Genomic DNA, 14,987 nt, shown 5'->3' on the forward strand with positions numbered 1-14,987 from the left:
GGTGAGAATATATTTTGAAATTACGGTTCTCATCCTACTGTCGTAGCAGGGAGGGAGCAGGGGTTCGGTATAAGAAACGTCCGGTGGGAATATCTTTTGAAAATTACGGCTCCCACCCTACTGTCGTAGCAGGGAGGGAGCAGGGGGTCAGAATCGTCCAGTGGGAATATCTTTTGAAAATTACGGTACACACCCTACTGTCGTAGCAGGGAGGGAGCAGGGGGTCGGGATAAGAAACGTCCGGTGAGAATATCTTTTGAAAATTACGGTACTCACCCTACTGTCATTCATCTCATACCAAATCCCATTGGAACCTCTGACGTAACAATAATAATGACCGGAATTACACGAATAACCAGAATGCACTAGTACGGCGTACAACTTGTAAAACACAGGTTCCAGCTAAAATGAAAAAGGGATTGAGAGATCAAAATAAGCCCTGACATTGAATTATTAGATGAAGGAAGGGGTAGTAATTATGAAGGTAACTGCAAAGAACCTCCTATGAATAGCATTCATAGTGTCCTCCAGGGTTTGTTCCCCCCACCAAATTCTTGATTTTTTTAAATCTCCCCCCTCTTTTTTTCCCCCCTATGACTTTTCAGTTTTTTAGTTTCCCCCCTCTTTTTTGCTTTCCCCCCAGAAAATTCTGAAAATATCATTCCCCCCCCCCCATATACCCGTATAAATTTCTCAAATTTCAACCTGACACAGACATTTTGCTGCAAAAGGAATACTATACAAAATAGAACGAAAATTGGTTAATTTTCAATCATGATCTAATCACATGATATCATGTGGACTGACCTTGGTTGCTGAGATAAAATTGAAGTGATTTCACACTTCCCCCCACCAAATTTGCCAACTATCGATGTTTTCCCCCCTCTTTTTTTTCCCCCCTTTATTATTCAAATTTTCATTTTTCCCCTCACCCATTCAAAACTCGAAAATTGATTCCCCCCCTTTATAAAGGGGGGGGGGAGGACACTATGGCGTTAGCTTTCTTAACTCAGGATTGCAACTACAATCAGTGCCATAACATATTGGCACTTTTGGCTAATTTACTATTTTTCGAAAATGGAGGTTTGAGCGATAATGTCAATTTCAGGCCTTCAGCTTGATCGATTATTTCGATCTGGGAGGGATTTATTGGTTTCTAGGCTATACTTCAAGCCCTACTGGAACATTTTTGAACTTTTGGATCCTCAGATCCTAAGTCTTAAGTCTAGCGATAAAACTCAGAGTTAAAACTCTACCCTTCTAACCTACTTTAGAACACTTACAAATCGATTGTGGTTTCAAAACTTTCCGGTGGATTTCCCTTTTGTGCCAAGTATTTTGTCACTGATTGTAGATTTTGCGTATTTACCAAGGCTTATAGCTGATTCATTTCTCTCTCATTTTTATCTGAGTCTCGCAGGATTCGGAGAGGAAGCCCTATGTAAGACCCCTTTTTATGTTATGATCATAGTTTGCAGAGAGGTATGAACCCCTATACTAGGTTAATTTCATTCTCCCTTCTGCAATGAAGGTCTTATCTGTTTACTTGGTTAATAAAGGAGAAAGGAAGACACCGAAACGTCAAATAATGAATAAAATTAAATTTTTAGTTTTCACTTTTTTTATCAAATTTATCTGGCCCAGCAAGAAATTTTTTTAAAGGAGAAAGGGTCATCAATTGAATCTTTAAAAGAAGGGAGGGGAAGAAAACACCATATAAAAAAGTTTTATAGAATTTGAATCGAAGGACAAGCCAAAACATTAACCGCAATATACGACCACTAGACATGACTTTCGTGAAAGAAAGAGAAAGGATGAAATAAAGAGGTTTGGAAATAAAATAATTTTTGTGGAATGGATGTAAGCGTCGTTCTGAAAATTCAATTATGTCCATGAGAGTTTGGTCATCGACAACTGTTGAAAAATGTTTGTCACATTTATAGAAATAACAGAATTACTGAGACTAAAATTGTAGGAATGTTTGGTTGGTATGGATCGACTTCAAATTTAGGAAATTGGGAGGGGAAAAAGGGAAACGTTCGAAAGCTTAGTTTAGTATAATCACTGTCTACGGACAAACAGAATTTGTCAACACAGGTCAGGTTCTATGTACAAACTATATACAGTTTATTGGCAGTAAAAACTATGTGGAGGAAATCTTCTCAACCGATTTGTTTAAATTTGAATAAAACTTTACCCATCATCATTATCTATTGAAGTTGTGCAGGGAATCGCTAACACTTTTAGTGATTTAAAGAGAATAAGATTTAAAGGGTAATCAGATGGTTTGAGGTATTTGATCCGGAGAAACCTTCTGTGGTACTGAGTAAAACCTTACAATTATTTTTGTCCTACTACATTCAAAAGTCGAGATATCATAATTTGAATTCTCTAGAAATGGGTTCGTACACGAAATTCTATTGTTTTATATTTGAAAGTCAACAGATTGCAAGTTGAATATATCGACTTTGGAAATAGCTCGGCAATAAAACTTTGGAGGTTTTGCTCATGACAATAGAAGAAATTCACATGTCAAATATCTCAAACCATCTCTTTAAATTTGAAAATCTTTGATAAGTGATCAGACCTTATTTAGAGCAGTGATTCCTCGGTGATTATCAGGAAGGTTACCTGAAAGACGCCGTTTTTCATGAAAGAGTGAGCCTCGATGATTAATTACAGAAGAAAAACATTCGAGTCGAAAGAGACAGATTGAGTGCCCCCTTCTATAATTAGAGATTGTTGTTTATAAATTTCGATGACGGCATATTGTTGCTGTCGAGGAATGTTTCTAAATGTCGGCATATTATGAAGCAAACTATATTCAAGACTATTTTTAATTAAGTTTGAATAAATGACAAAAACTTTGACGCTTTCAGGCTGCTGATGAGAGGAACATTGAGACATAATCGGGGTGACTATAGAAATGAATCTCGGATGTAGGATTTGAAGGGACTTTAATAATTTTATTTCTTACTTAAATTGCATGGTTTGCATAGTTTTAAAACACAGAGATACATAAATAAATGCAAGATTGAAAGTTAGTAACATTTATTGCCAGATTTGTGAAAATGTGACACGTAAAATTTAAAAATAATGAAAAGCGCTAGATTCAATCCGTCGTTCGAAAAGGAAAGCCCGGGAAAAAGTTGAAGATTCTTCTCTAGCCAAAGGACAAAGAAAAATTACATTATAAAATACAGTTGAAAGTTTTTTAAGGCAAAGATATCAAGGCTTAGATTTTATACGATGTGAAACAAGGGGAAATGGTGTTAAGTCGGTTGGAGACTTGACAATCCTTTCGCACTCTATCAATCATGTTCATGTAGGCTTTATATAATAAGTACAGTAACATAATATGTTGAGTTTTATGTGTTTCATTTTTTGTCGGAGCTTTATTTCGTAATGGTCGAGAAGTGTTTTGGGAGAAAGTCAAGTGGATAATGGATTTCTGGGAGGGATGAATACAGTTTGTAGGCTTCTTATTCATGTTTTGTTCGAATTTTGGGCAAAACTGAGCTAAGGAGCGGTGTTATGGTTGCGATTAGATATTTGTGTTGCGATCTCTTTGCTTTGGTAAAATTGTATTTGTAATTGATTATTTAAAAAATATAAGAGTAAGACTGTACCGTGGCGAGTAAAAATGTCACTAAAAGAAAGTAAATTCATTTTTCATATTTTCTCATGGGAATGTGTCAGCTTAAAGTTAGGCGATGAATGTATTTAGTATAACGCTTAAAGAGAGGCGAGAGAAACGAATTTCTTTTTTTTTAAACAGAATCTCTAGAAAAATTTTGTTTGTGATTCAAAACATGAGGTAAAAAATATCCATTTATTTTCCAGAAAAATTGAAGCAGTCAGCAAAGAAAAAATTCAATAAAATGACAGCTGAGAACGGAATGAACATTTCAGTCAGAAGATCCAAAATGGTCGTACGGAACGAGCGGCCCGCGAGAATCCATTCCATCAAAACTAACGAGCCAGTCATTCCGAGAATTAGAGCGACCAAAATGACCGCACGCTCGCCTGTTACCATTGCGGACGTTCGTAAACCCACGGTGCTCATCGTTCAATTACAAGAGGAGCAAGAACCAATCAAAAGCCCCACAAACTTGGGAGAAATACCGCTCGGCAAGAAAATGTCACTGACAGGCGTTCAAGAACCTTTGATGTTGGGAACTAGGCTATGAATGGGAGAGTTTTTCTCATGCTTATTTATGTACAATGAAGAATTTATCAAAAAAGACAACAAGTAGTGACTGCCAAGAGAGTTACACGTGATGATGGCGGAACAGAAAAACTCTTGCGTCAAGATTATTTTGAACTTATTGTTTAACTTTCATTCGTCTTGTAATATTATTACAATTTATTAAGGAAGAAATAGACTGATTAATCCATTATCTTTGATGTTGATGTTGGGACGCCTCAAAGCATTGTAGAGCCGAGTTGAACCTCACTCCTGAGGCTTTTTGTCAAACGCACAAAAGAACATAGCGTCGATAGGACCCTTTAGACTATCGCAAATGAGATATCAGCTTAAAGTCATTCCTGGGAAGACACAATTAATAATTTAGTCTCTACTCTAACCCCAACCACGCGGGAGGAAAATCTGGTAGCTCAGTTTCTAACTTAGAGAAGTATTTCGAATCAAAAAAACAACTCACCTTTGTATTACTCATGTAGGGGCGAATGTTGAGGTCTTCGGGAAAATGGATGTCTTTTGAGATCTTGCCTCCAAACATCTTACTGAAGTCGAACCTGTAACAGGATTCAAAAGAATTCAAAACATAGATCGTTTCTCTCTGATGAAGCAGCAAACGATACTTAAATAATCTTGCTAAAGCAGAGATTCTTCCAAGCACTTTTCCCTTCCACCGTTTTTCTCCAGCAATTGAGTTTCATCTGGCGCTTTTGTATACACCTTCATCTTCAAGAAACCTTTCTGTTATACAAAGGAATAATATCTCATTCATTTATACAAGGGCACTGAAAAACTTCAGTTGGTTTTTGTTGCATATCTTCTGCTTTTAAATAAACTGATTAAATAAGTTTTAATGAATTTCTGCAACCGGTGTCACAGGAAAAAAGTACTCCCCAGTACTTTTTTCCCGGAAATAAGTACTCCCCAGTACATATTTCCTAGGACAAAAGTACTCCCGGGAGTACATTTTTCCTAGGAAATTGTCACCCCTCCAGGAAAAAAGTACTCCCCACAGATCCTATGCTGGGAAGTCAATTTTCCATAAAAGTTTGTATTTTGAACTATCGACCAGGTTCTTTTTTTGTAACAAGGGTGTAAATATTCTGAAAAAAAATCCTGCAAAACTTGTAATCGAAAGAGCCAATATTTTACGTGAATAGCCCAAATGTAGGACTTTTAGACAGTGTTTCGCTTGTTTTCACACGGTTAAATTTTCATTCAGACAAAATAAGTGCTTCTTTCTAAGGATGTACAGAAAAATTGAGGTATTTTTTTACAATCAAGGTCGTAATAATTCAGTTTAGGTATAAACTTATTTCGAAAACACCAACAAAAATCATAAAAAAGAAATAAGTTTATACCTATAACTAAAATATTTGAGAAAAAAGGGACATTCCCCCGAAATCATATAGCCACAAACAATTTGGAAGTGCTTTAATTTAGTGTTTTAACGTTAGACCAAGGATTTATTATACACTGGATATACAAGTAACAGATTTTTGCCGATTTCTCGTGTACTAGCTATGTCCGCAGTAATGATATTATTGTTCACTCTCCTTCCCTCATTAAATGTTTTTTCGAAGCATTTTTATTGCACTTCTTATCGAAAATCACTCATTCAATTCCCAAAAGAGACTTAAAACTTTCCTGTGAGAGTCAGATTCTTCCACTTAATTGATAACTATAAGTCGTTATGACGTTTCAAGCTGTGAGAAAGATGCAAAAGACGTGTGTGTATAAGAAATTGAATGTTGACACCGGAAATTTTCAAACTTTAACCTCAAAAAAACCACCTTGCCACCACGTGCCTCCAAAGGATTTTCATACCACAGTGGAGCCAAGACACTCAAGTCTTATGTATGCTAATTTCAGCTCTTCTGGGGACAGTCTTAGAAAGATATTTCCAATTGAAAATTTCGTGTCACTATAAGCATTTTGTCTGAATTTCTTGTCTAATGATGATTTTCTCACACCAGATTTCACAAATGTATCCAGCTTGGTATGCTAGCCTTACTTTCAAACTTTTTTTCTGCAAATGTACAAAAAGAAAGAGCTAGAGAACTTTTTTAAAATAAGACTGATAAACATTTTTTAAATCAGACATCTTCGAGCCGCCATGACAGTTGTCCTTTGCGGACAAAGCTTGAACATCAATTGTTTTCTGATACAATGAAAATACAATGATCGCTCTCCATCGTTTTATGAGTCGTTTATCCAGTGTATAATAAATCTTTGGTTAGACTTAAGATCCGAAATGTCCAAGAATAGTCTAATAACAGGGATCGAATTAGCGTATCGCATTTCGCAATTCGCGATGCGTTTTTGGATTACTTACAAGCTAAAAATTAAAAATTGATCCATTTTAGGATACAAAATCATGTTTATCAAAAAATTGCGATGCACTTTCTATTCCTAATTTCGATGCCTGAATAAGGTCCCAAATTGAAATAATCGATTACATTTTTAACAAAACTTAAAAGCGACTTTCTCACCAAAACTTAACATTTTGACACAGATTAGGGGAGTACAAATTTCCCAGAAGTGGTACGAATTTCCTCTTTTTTCCGGGGAGTACTTATTTTCTGTTACACCGGTGTTAAAAAAGTGTTCGGGAAAATCCCTCTAAATATTGCTCATGGACGTTTTGAATCTAAATTTCTGAATTTCCAATTTCAAAGAATGTTTCATTAAGAGATGTTGTCAAATCCTTTAGATACATTTTAACATGGCATTTGAATGTGTTACCAAGAGCAGCGTGGATTAGTGCCAATGCTAAATTACCTTTTTAATTGCAAAGTCAGAACATTTGGGGCTTTATGAATGGTCCCTCGCTTTTGGGCGACAGTCTTTTTCCGGCATCTGAAAGAGAAACATGGTGTAGTCGAGGGATGTGTTCGATTAATGTTTGCAAAATGTTGAGGCAAAAATGAAAAACAAGACTCAAGAAAGTGAAAAATTACAAAATGTTAAAATAGGAAAGTAAAAATAAAACACAACGTTGGGTGGAAAATTGTCCTATTTTTTAAACTTGACTTTTTTGACTAACATCACTGGAACCACCTAGTCTAGGAGGAAATATCGCCAATTTTTACAAGATAATGTTTGTTACATTTTAAGAAGGCACATTTTATACATTTTCTAATTTTCTACAAAGTTTGCGCCCTTGCGTCAAGGGCTAGCAAGACTGACATCTTTAAAAGGAAAAGTGAGACAAATGCCACTCAGAAATGAGAGCTCCTGGGGCAAGAGTCCAATTTCCATATTGGAATATTCCATATAAGAAACCCGATCTGGAAACCAATTTCTCAACGTGATTTTGCTCAATTTGTAAATAATAGGAAAAAAGCTGGCAGAAAAGAGTACACGTTTATACACGTTTATTTATAAGAACGTCCAAAAATCTTGAAGCCTTTGGATACCCTTAAATATTTGAGTTTTAACCTAAAAATGTTCTTAAGAAAATGTGCTTAACTTGTTCGCAATATTTTTGCAATTAACATGTTCTTATATAATTTGTTCTTATAAAATAAAGTACACATCAACAACCTTACCTGTCACAGAAATATTTGTTGTCGCCGTCTAAGCGATCAGGGAACACAGATTTCTTGAATGCATGCAAGATTGAATTGCATTCCTGGTGGCAGCAAAGCAAGTAGGGAAGAAGAAGAAGTAATTAAAATAATCGAGCTTATTTAAAATCATCAAATCAGCTACGATAAATTTCTGAGAAATTCAAACTTATTTCCAGTATTGAAATCATCGGGTTAATAAAGTCAGATGACTTATCTCTCCGAATTAGCGAAAACAAAGTTGTCGGTTTTGAGTTTTTCTAATTTTGAATATATTAGAATCCAACACACATTTCATTCTTGGTAATGATATTAGCACTAAACATGGTTTTATTTTAATTATACTTTCAGGGGGTCGTAACAAGTATAATACCTTGATGTCTAAGTTGACATCCATAATAGGGTCGTATGTGTTTGATTCATGTTGGCATTGTAAACATTTCACTAAAAATAATGAAGAAATTCAACTGCCAAAAACTTGAGGGGGTTAAATCTAAAGAATCCTACATTTACTAAAATTAGGCAAAAAGAACGACAAACCCCATAAAGAACAAACAAATTTCCCGTCCCGTCCCGTCCCGTCCCGGTTAGTTTGTCCACCCCTACAAATTCATTCCTATTTGCTTATCACAAAGGTAAACCACATATGGTTAAAAGAACGACAAATTACGCATGCGTGCTACAATGCAGGGTTCTTTACAGGAACAGACTGATTTTACACTGATTCTTAAAAATTCTAAGTCAATCAATACCAAATGTGCAGCAAGCATTCAAAGAGTGGAGAGATTCAACAGTTTTTTATTTTTCACTTTATCAAATAAATTTCTACAGTGATATGAGCAATTCTAGATTGCATTTTGTTGCAAGCCACATTTTCAAAATTTAGATCGCCTGAGATACACGTTTTTATAAGAATATGCAAAATTTGTGAAGCCTTTGGATGTTCTTAACTTTTTGAGTTTTAAGCCTAAAAATGATTCTTAGATTCTTAACATTTTTAGAGTATTTTGGTCCATTTTCTTATGAAATTCGGTGTTCTAGAGTCCAAAAAGCCTTAAAATGTTCTTTAACTTGTTCTTAATATTTTGGCCATCGAAGCCTTATGTTCTTATATAGTTTTGTACTTTTTGATTTGGTCAAGTGTAGGCTGATCATCAAATCATCAAAAACCTCTAAATCAATTATCATTCTTTTAGGTTTCAAACCACGATGTGAAGGTCAAAATATGGTGAAAATTTTGGATATTTTGCCGTTTTTCAGGGTTTGAATTTTGGCTGAGGATGGTGATTTTAGTACTTGGACTTAATTTAATTTGGTATTTTCGAATTTGGGAGAGATTTAGTGGCTTCCAGCACCAGGCAAGATTCCCGATACTTCTAGATCCAGAGATCCTAAGGCTGTAAGTCTTGAGTCTAATGTTAAACCAAAAATCTACATTCCAGATCAAACTTGGAGCAGTTAAAAATCATTTCTGTTTTTTAGAACTCACAGGGCATTCCCCTTTTTCTCAAAAAATATAATCTTGATTGTAAAAGATCCAAGAATCAAAACCCAAAGACCCAAGTTCAAAAGTCAAGTAACATAAATTGTTCTTGGATAACAATGGACTGGAATGACATCGTCAGATTTTTTTTTCCTGTAAGTTTTTTCATGATGGAGAATATCTCTACCGATATTCATGGTCATAGCTCTTCTAGATCAAAAATATTTGAACTTGGTAGACCTCCCCTCTGGGACTACAAAAATCAAAGGCTTTGGGTTAGTAGGGTTAAGTTAGTTGGACTATTTTTGTTTGCCCTCCATTAGAAAAAATATTTTACCTTGACTCCTATAGAAACCACCAAAGATTGCATTTGCAACGGTTGTTTCCTTGGAAATTTTGTCCAATCTGAAAAAAAATTATATTTTATTGAACTGAGCTCCATAATCACAAGATAGACAAAGGCTATCAAGTCGCATTATCCAAGATACCCCAATCGTAGGCCTGCCATATCTCATTGCTCTACATCCGGAATGCTTAAATTAGTTTTTTAGTTTCGACAGGTCAACTCGGTGTGATTCCCAAACATAATGTTATGTTTTAGTTTAACAAGTGATACTTTTATGGACCTACCTGGTTATGCATTTAACACATATATAATTGATATCTACGTGAGCGTGACCATTAAAAACAATCATTCAGAGAACTAATAGTGACGATCTATTAAAATTAGTCGTTTGTTTCTTATAAAAAACCGTTTAGAAACCAAAATTTCATGCTCTATAAATATTCTTTCATATTCAAGACTTCATCAGCAAAAAAAACATCGATCTCATCAAAATATTGAGTAATTTGGCTAAGAACATTGATGTATGCTTATTATTAGTGATTCTTATAGATAAAGATGCGTTTTTTGAGCTGAAAAATTCGTTTTTTACAAAAATCTGCTTGAGCCATCTTTTACCTATTTTCATTCAAAAGAATCTGAAAAAATTAATGATCCAATTTTTTAAAGTCCAAAAAACCGTTTTTTAGCCGTTTTTGGCCCAAATTTGCCTAAAAATTTTTTTTTCTCGAAAATCGAGCTCCGTCACATTCGAGGGTTTATAGTTACGCATCTTTATGCAAAAAATAATAAAGAATGAAAGTGCCAACCTCAAGAAAAGCTAATACCTAAGTAATTGATAATGTGCTTATAAAAAATATCAAATTTGGCCAGTTTTTCTATAAAAACACGCCAAGCAGCCTAAATTTCATGTCTAAACACACATATTTTTCAAAACTAAGCCCTCATGAGCAAAAAATACATATATCTCATAAAATTAATTAAGTAATTTGACTAAGAACATTGATGTATGCTTATTAGTAGTGATTCTTATAGATAAACATACGTTTTTTGAGCCAAAAATTTTTTGAGCCAAAAATTTTTTTTTGCAAAAATCTGCTTGAGCCATCTTTTACCTATGATGGTACCCTACTTTCATACAAAAAATCAGAAAAAATTAATGATCCAATTTTTCACAAAGTCCAAAAAACCCGTTTTTTATCCGTTTTTTGGCCCAAATTTGCCTAAAAATTTATTTTCTCGAAAATCCGGCTCTGTCACATTCAAGGGTTTATAGTTATGCATCTTTGTGCAAAAAATCAGAAAAAACTAATATGAGCCAATCTCGAGAAAAGCTGGCAACTAACGAACGAACGAACGAACGAACATACAATGGTTAATTTATAGGACCTCCACCGTGGTAGGTCCAAAAATGGCCTTTCCCAATCCTTACATCACAAGTTTCATGGTAAGCTTTCTTCTTAGAATATCCCTATAGGGGTATCACTATCATCAAGATAACTTAAATGCAATTCATCAAAAGGCAACCACTGACCTTTATCTGGACCAAGTTACTCAATCTTGGCCAACCAAAAATCTTCGATCGGAGTTTTTTAAAATTGGTACCCTAATGGCAGAACTATTCAATAGCGGTGAAATGCATCAAGAGCGCTAGATCTACTTTTCCTCAAATACGTTTGATGAAGTAGCACTGTTTGACGTTAATTTTTAATATTGCAATGGCTTCTTCGCGGGGAACCATTCCAAAATAACTCCGATCAAAGATGGTGGATATAGCTTGGTCCCGGGATATATAAAGTTCAGTGAAGGCAATCCTCTAAATATACAACCTATATTGAATGAATAAACAGAAGTAACAAAATACTACAAGAATTGTTGAAGTCTTACTTTGGCCGACCATGATACTCGCTCTTTTGGATTGCTTCAATAACAAATCTCAAGAACTCGTGTGCATCTTCTTGCCGACCGAATCGAAAATTCTTTCCTATACCTAGAAAAACATTTGTTGTTGGTTAGGATTGCTTGTATTGTATAATTTGATCATGTATAATAATAATAAAATAAAAGATTGAGAATCTGTGTTAGAAAATTTTTCTTTAAACCAGAAAAAAAACCGATAAAATTAGTCATAAGAGAAAAAACAAAAAATTATTGTAAGATATAAAAATACTCCCAAGTGATTCAACCAAACCCTTATGAAAAAGCAGTGAATTACTCACATCGAAGTTTCTGAATGATCGGCGTCGGTTTGATAGCTCCCATCTGTTGATGTGTGCGCGCAATTTTGAGAAAATGATTTGTTAATTCACACTGCATGCAAAAGCCTGAAGCACAACCTAGAGTAGAATAAAAGCAGTAACCATGATTAAAACTTTTCAGTGTCTGAGTTCAAAAAGTGTTCATTCGAATCACATCCTGTGAAAAGAGTAGAAAATTTGTCTTGCTACTGAAGGTGTTAAAAGCAGTTCATTTCTTTATTGTCCATCATAGTTTGGACAGCCTTTGATTATTTCATCACATCATAGGAGTTGGATTTCAATCTTAACCGTTTATTGTTGCAAAGCAAAGCAGTATCCCAGGAAAATGATTTCAATGAGTACAATGCTGTAGTCCAGCTTAGATTCCTTTAGATCTGGCAGTCTCTGTGTAAGCTATAAGAAAAAAACTTACAGTTTTTCTTGTGATAGCCGGTCAAGATGTAATTCAACAAAGGTGGAGTGTAGGTCAACACTTGAAGGACTGAATTCAGAAAACACGTGTTTCCAAGATTGACTAAACCAGGACCAATTTTTCTGCTTTCTTTCCAGTGGAGTTCAACTTTCTCTTCTGGAAATAACACAACTTGTGGCTGGGGTAGATCATCATTCATTTTATTTGTAAGGTTTGCTGATTTCATTTTTCCAGGTTTATAATTTGAGTTCAAGGCTTTATATTTTGTGCGTAGCTGGTCGCCTTCGTCAGCATGTTGGGCATCTTTGAATGTGATTGGATGTAATAAAATCTTTTTCACAGATGCTACACTCTGCCTATCCAAGTCATGGGAAAAATTATATGTCTGGCTCGCAATCATCACAAGCCATATATTTTTTTTGCCTAAAAAAACAATAAAAGTTAATTTTTGCATTTCACCACACAAACACAACATAGCAAGCATGCAGATCAAAATATGGAAAATTGGAGGTAAAATGAATCCTAAAGAAAGACGTATAGTAAGCAAACTCAAATTTCATAATTTGAACCCTGGCATTCTATTAAAATTTAACCTTGATTTATCAGCCCTCAAAACAACCTGAAAAACAAAACAACATCTCAAGACCTGTCTGATTTTCAGGTAGTACTGTATCACTTAGAGAGTCAAATCAAATTGGTTGATCCTCCTGAATAATTTCAATAAAAGTTTCAAACACAGAAGCGACTTCATTTTATTTTCATAAAATCAAAAATTTATTAAAAACGTTTCGGTGTCAACTTAGAGAGTCATTATGTCTAAGATTCGGTACTGACCTGCCCTGCTTTGAAGTGTATTTTTTAACTTTGGGCCTAATTTGACCATACCACCAACCCCGGTAAAAGAAATCCAACATATTCATTCCAATCAAGGGAGATTTGTTGGGAGATCATTGTTTATTTCATTTACAAAAAACGAATAAATGTATTGTGTTGAAATTATGGAAATATAAAAAAGTTTGTTACTTTCTGAACCTGTCTAAAACTCACAGTCAGTAGCTAATACTCTCCACTACTTACTTTATTTGATTTTGACCTGGTTTAATCTTGAGATCAACTGTTTTTATAAGTTGATGCCCAAACAGGCCCAAAGTGCTGTGTTTTTTGTAAGAACTACCACCCTTAGGCCCCAAGCAAAAAACAAATTTCAGAGTGCTCAAAATGTTAAACCAATTGTACCAAGCCAACATAGCAAATTCAACATCAAGGACAACGTATAAATTTTTTTTCTCCAAAAGGCGCCATTACTGATATTAGTGTGAACAAAATAGTGCTAGGTACCAAAAGTCTAGCTCGTTCTGAAGAAGAATTTGTTCTTTTTTGTATCTTCAAGAGGGTTGAGAAATTTTCATTTTAGAGACGAGGTACCATTTTTAAGGGTGTATACCTAAAAGTCTCGAAAATTTTACAATTCCTAGTCAGGGAGATATTGCACTACTGATGTCATATATAGCCGGTTGAATAAAAGAGGGCCAAGGCGAAGACGCTTAAGTAGAACACCTAGAAAAAAGTTTTTTAACCCTTTTAAATTTTAATTCAACTAAACTAAGGGATCTAACAGTGATGGTCCTTTTTAAGTTTCAAGTTGCTATCACTGACCTTTATATACCCTGGACCAAGGTTCTCAATCTCAATTACAATAAGGGCCGTGAATCTTTTTTCCGGCGGTTTTGGGGATAATACCTCACAAGCCATTACAAAATCAAATTTTACATTATCTAAACCCTTCTGACACCAAAACCCTTTCTAGTTTTATTGACTAAGTGTTCAAAAAGGAAGACTTACCTTCTCAAGGACAATAAACATGTTTCTTACTTTTAAAACCATCCATTTTGTCAATTTAGTGAAAAAAATGATGTTTTTTGAGTTTCGCATGAAAAAATCAAAGTCAAACCCTTGCATGTTTGGTATCGACGGAAAGCACAGGGAATTCCCCATCAGATCCTGTTTTCGATTTTTTAGTTTAGTCTTTTCAGGGGGTACAATAGCCTCGTATGTACCAAAAAATTACCGTCTTTCTCCTTCAAATAGTCATAAAAATTGACTCGGACAAATTGAAAAAAAAGTAAGGTCAGAGGCATATGCACAATTTATCTAGCTTTCCATCGGTTATACTTTTAATATACTTTTATTGTGTCCCCATCATGCGAAAGTAAAAAAACAACCCCCTGGTATGACTTATTCTGTAATTTTGTTTTCTAAAGAATTTTGTTTTTATTTACAAAGATCTGCTGACCAGATATGCACGCACAAAATTTAAGAACAATTTACAGACCAGTTAGAAAACCCTTGCAAAATATCGGTCTTTAATTTCGAACGTCTTGTCTTTTTTTTCAAACGTCGAACGAAAAGATTTGAAATCTTTGAAAAATAAACAAACTCAGTAGTAGAGGAAGGAGGAAGAGAGTTTTCTGTCAGAAAAAAAGAAAGTTTAGAAATTTTGATGGTGTTTCAGCTTTTCAAAGAAATTTATCAGAAGTTTTTGGTAACTTCAGTAGTCTTTTAAGTATTGAATATTTTAACTCGTTTAACACCTCTTCAAACGATGGTTTTCTAATCCAGCAGCACTCAACAGAAGCAATCAAGCTAAGCAGAAGCCTTTGGTAACTTTTTATGACACAGGGTTCTTCAAAAAGGTTTGTCACACATTATTTATTGGCATTT

General features: G+C 34.7%; 1 protein-coding gene across 3 annotated transcripts in view; it reads right to left on the bottom strand.

Annotated features, from left to right (window-relative positions):
• Positions 1–12,687, bottom strand: part of LOC136801926 (ubiquitin carboxyl-terminal hydrolase 36-like) — a 34,999-nt gene extending 22,312 nt beyond the window's left edge. For all 3 annotated transcript variants that reach the window (XM_067058615.1, XM_067058613.1, XM_067058614.1), the window contains exons 1-9: positions 12,267–12,687; positions 11,816–11,932; positions 11,484–11,586; positions 9,591–9,658; positions 8,144–8,214; positions 7,753–7,835; positions 6,983–7,060; positions 4,665–4,758; positions 277–402 (exon numbers count right to left, since the gene is read on the bottom strand). In XM_067058615.1, coding sequence (XP_066914716.1) covers positions 277–402; positions 4,665–4,758; positions 6,983–7,060; positions 7,753–7,835; positions 8,144–8,214; positions 9,591–9,658; positions 11,484–11,586; positions 11,816–11,932; positions 12,267–12,666 — 1,140 coding nt within the window. In that variant the 5' untranslated portion in view covers positions 12,667–12,687. The remainder of the gene's footprint in view (positions 1–276; positions 403–4,664; positions 4,759–6,982; positions 7,061–7,752; positions 7,836–8,143; positions 8,215–9,590; positions 9,659–11,483; positions 11,587–11,815; positions 11,933–12,266) is intronic.
• Positions 12,688–14,987: the final 2,300 nt, after the last annotated feature.

This window comes from Clytia hemisphaerica, unplaced genomic scaffold (genome assembly GCF_902728285.1).
Source record: "Clytia hemisphaerica strain Z4C2 unplaced genomic scaffold, Clytia hemisphaerica genome assembly, whole genome shotgun sequence".
Classification (NCBI taxonomy): Eukaryota; Metazoa; Cnidaria; class Hydrozoa; order Leptothecata; family Clytiidae; genus Clytia; species Clytia hemisphaerica.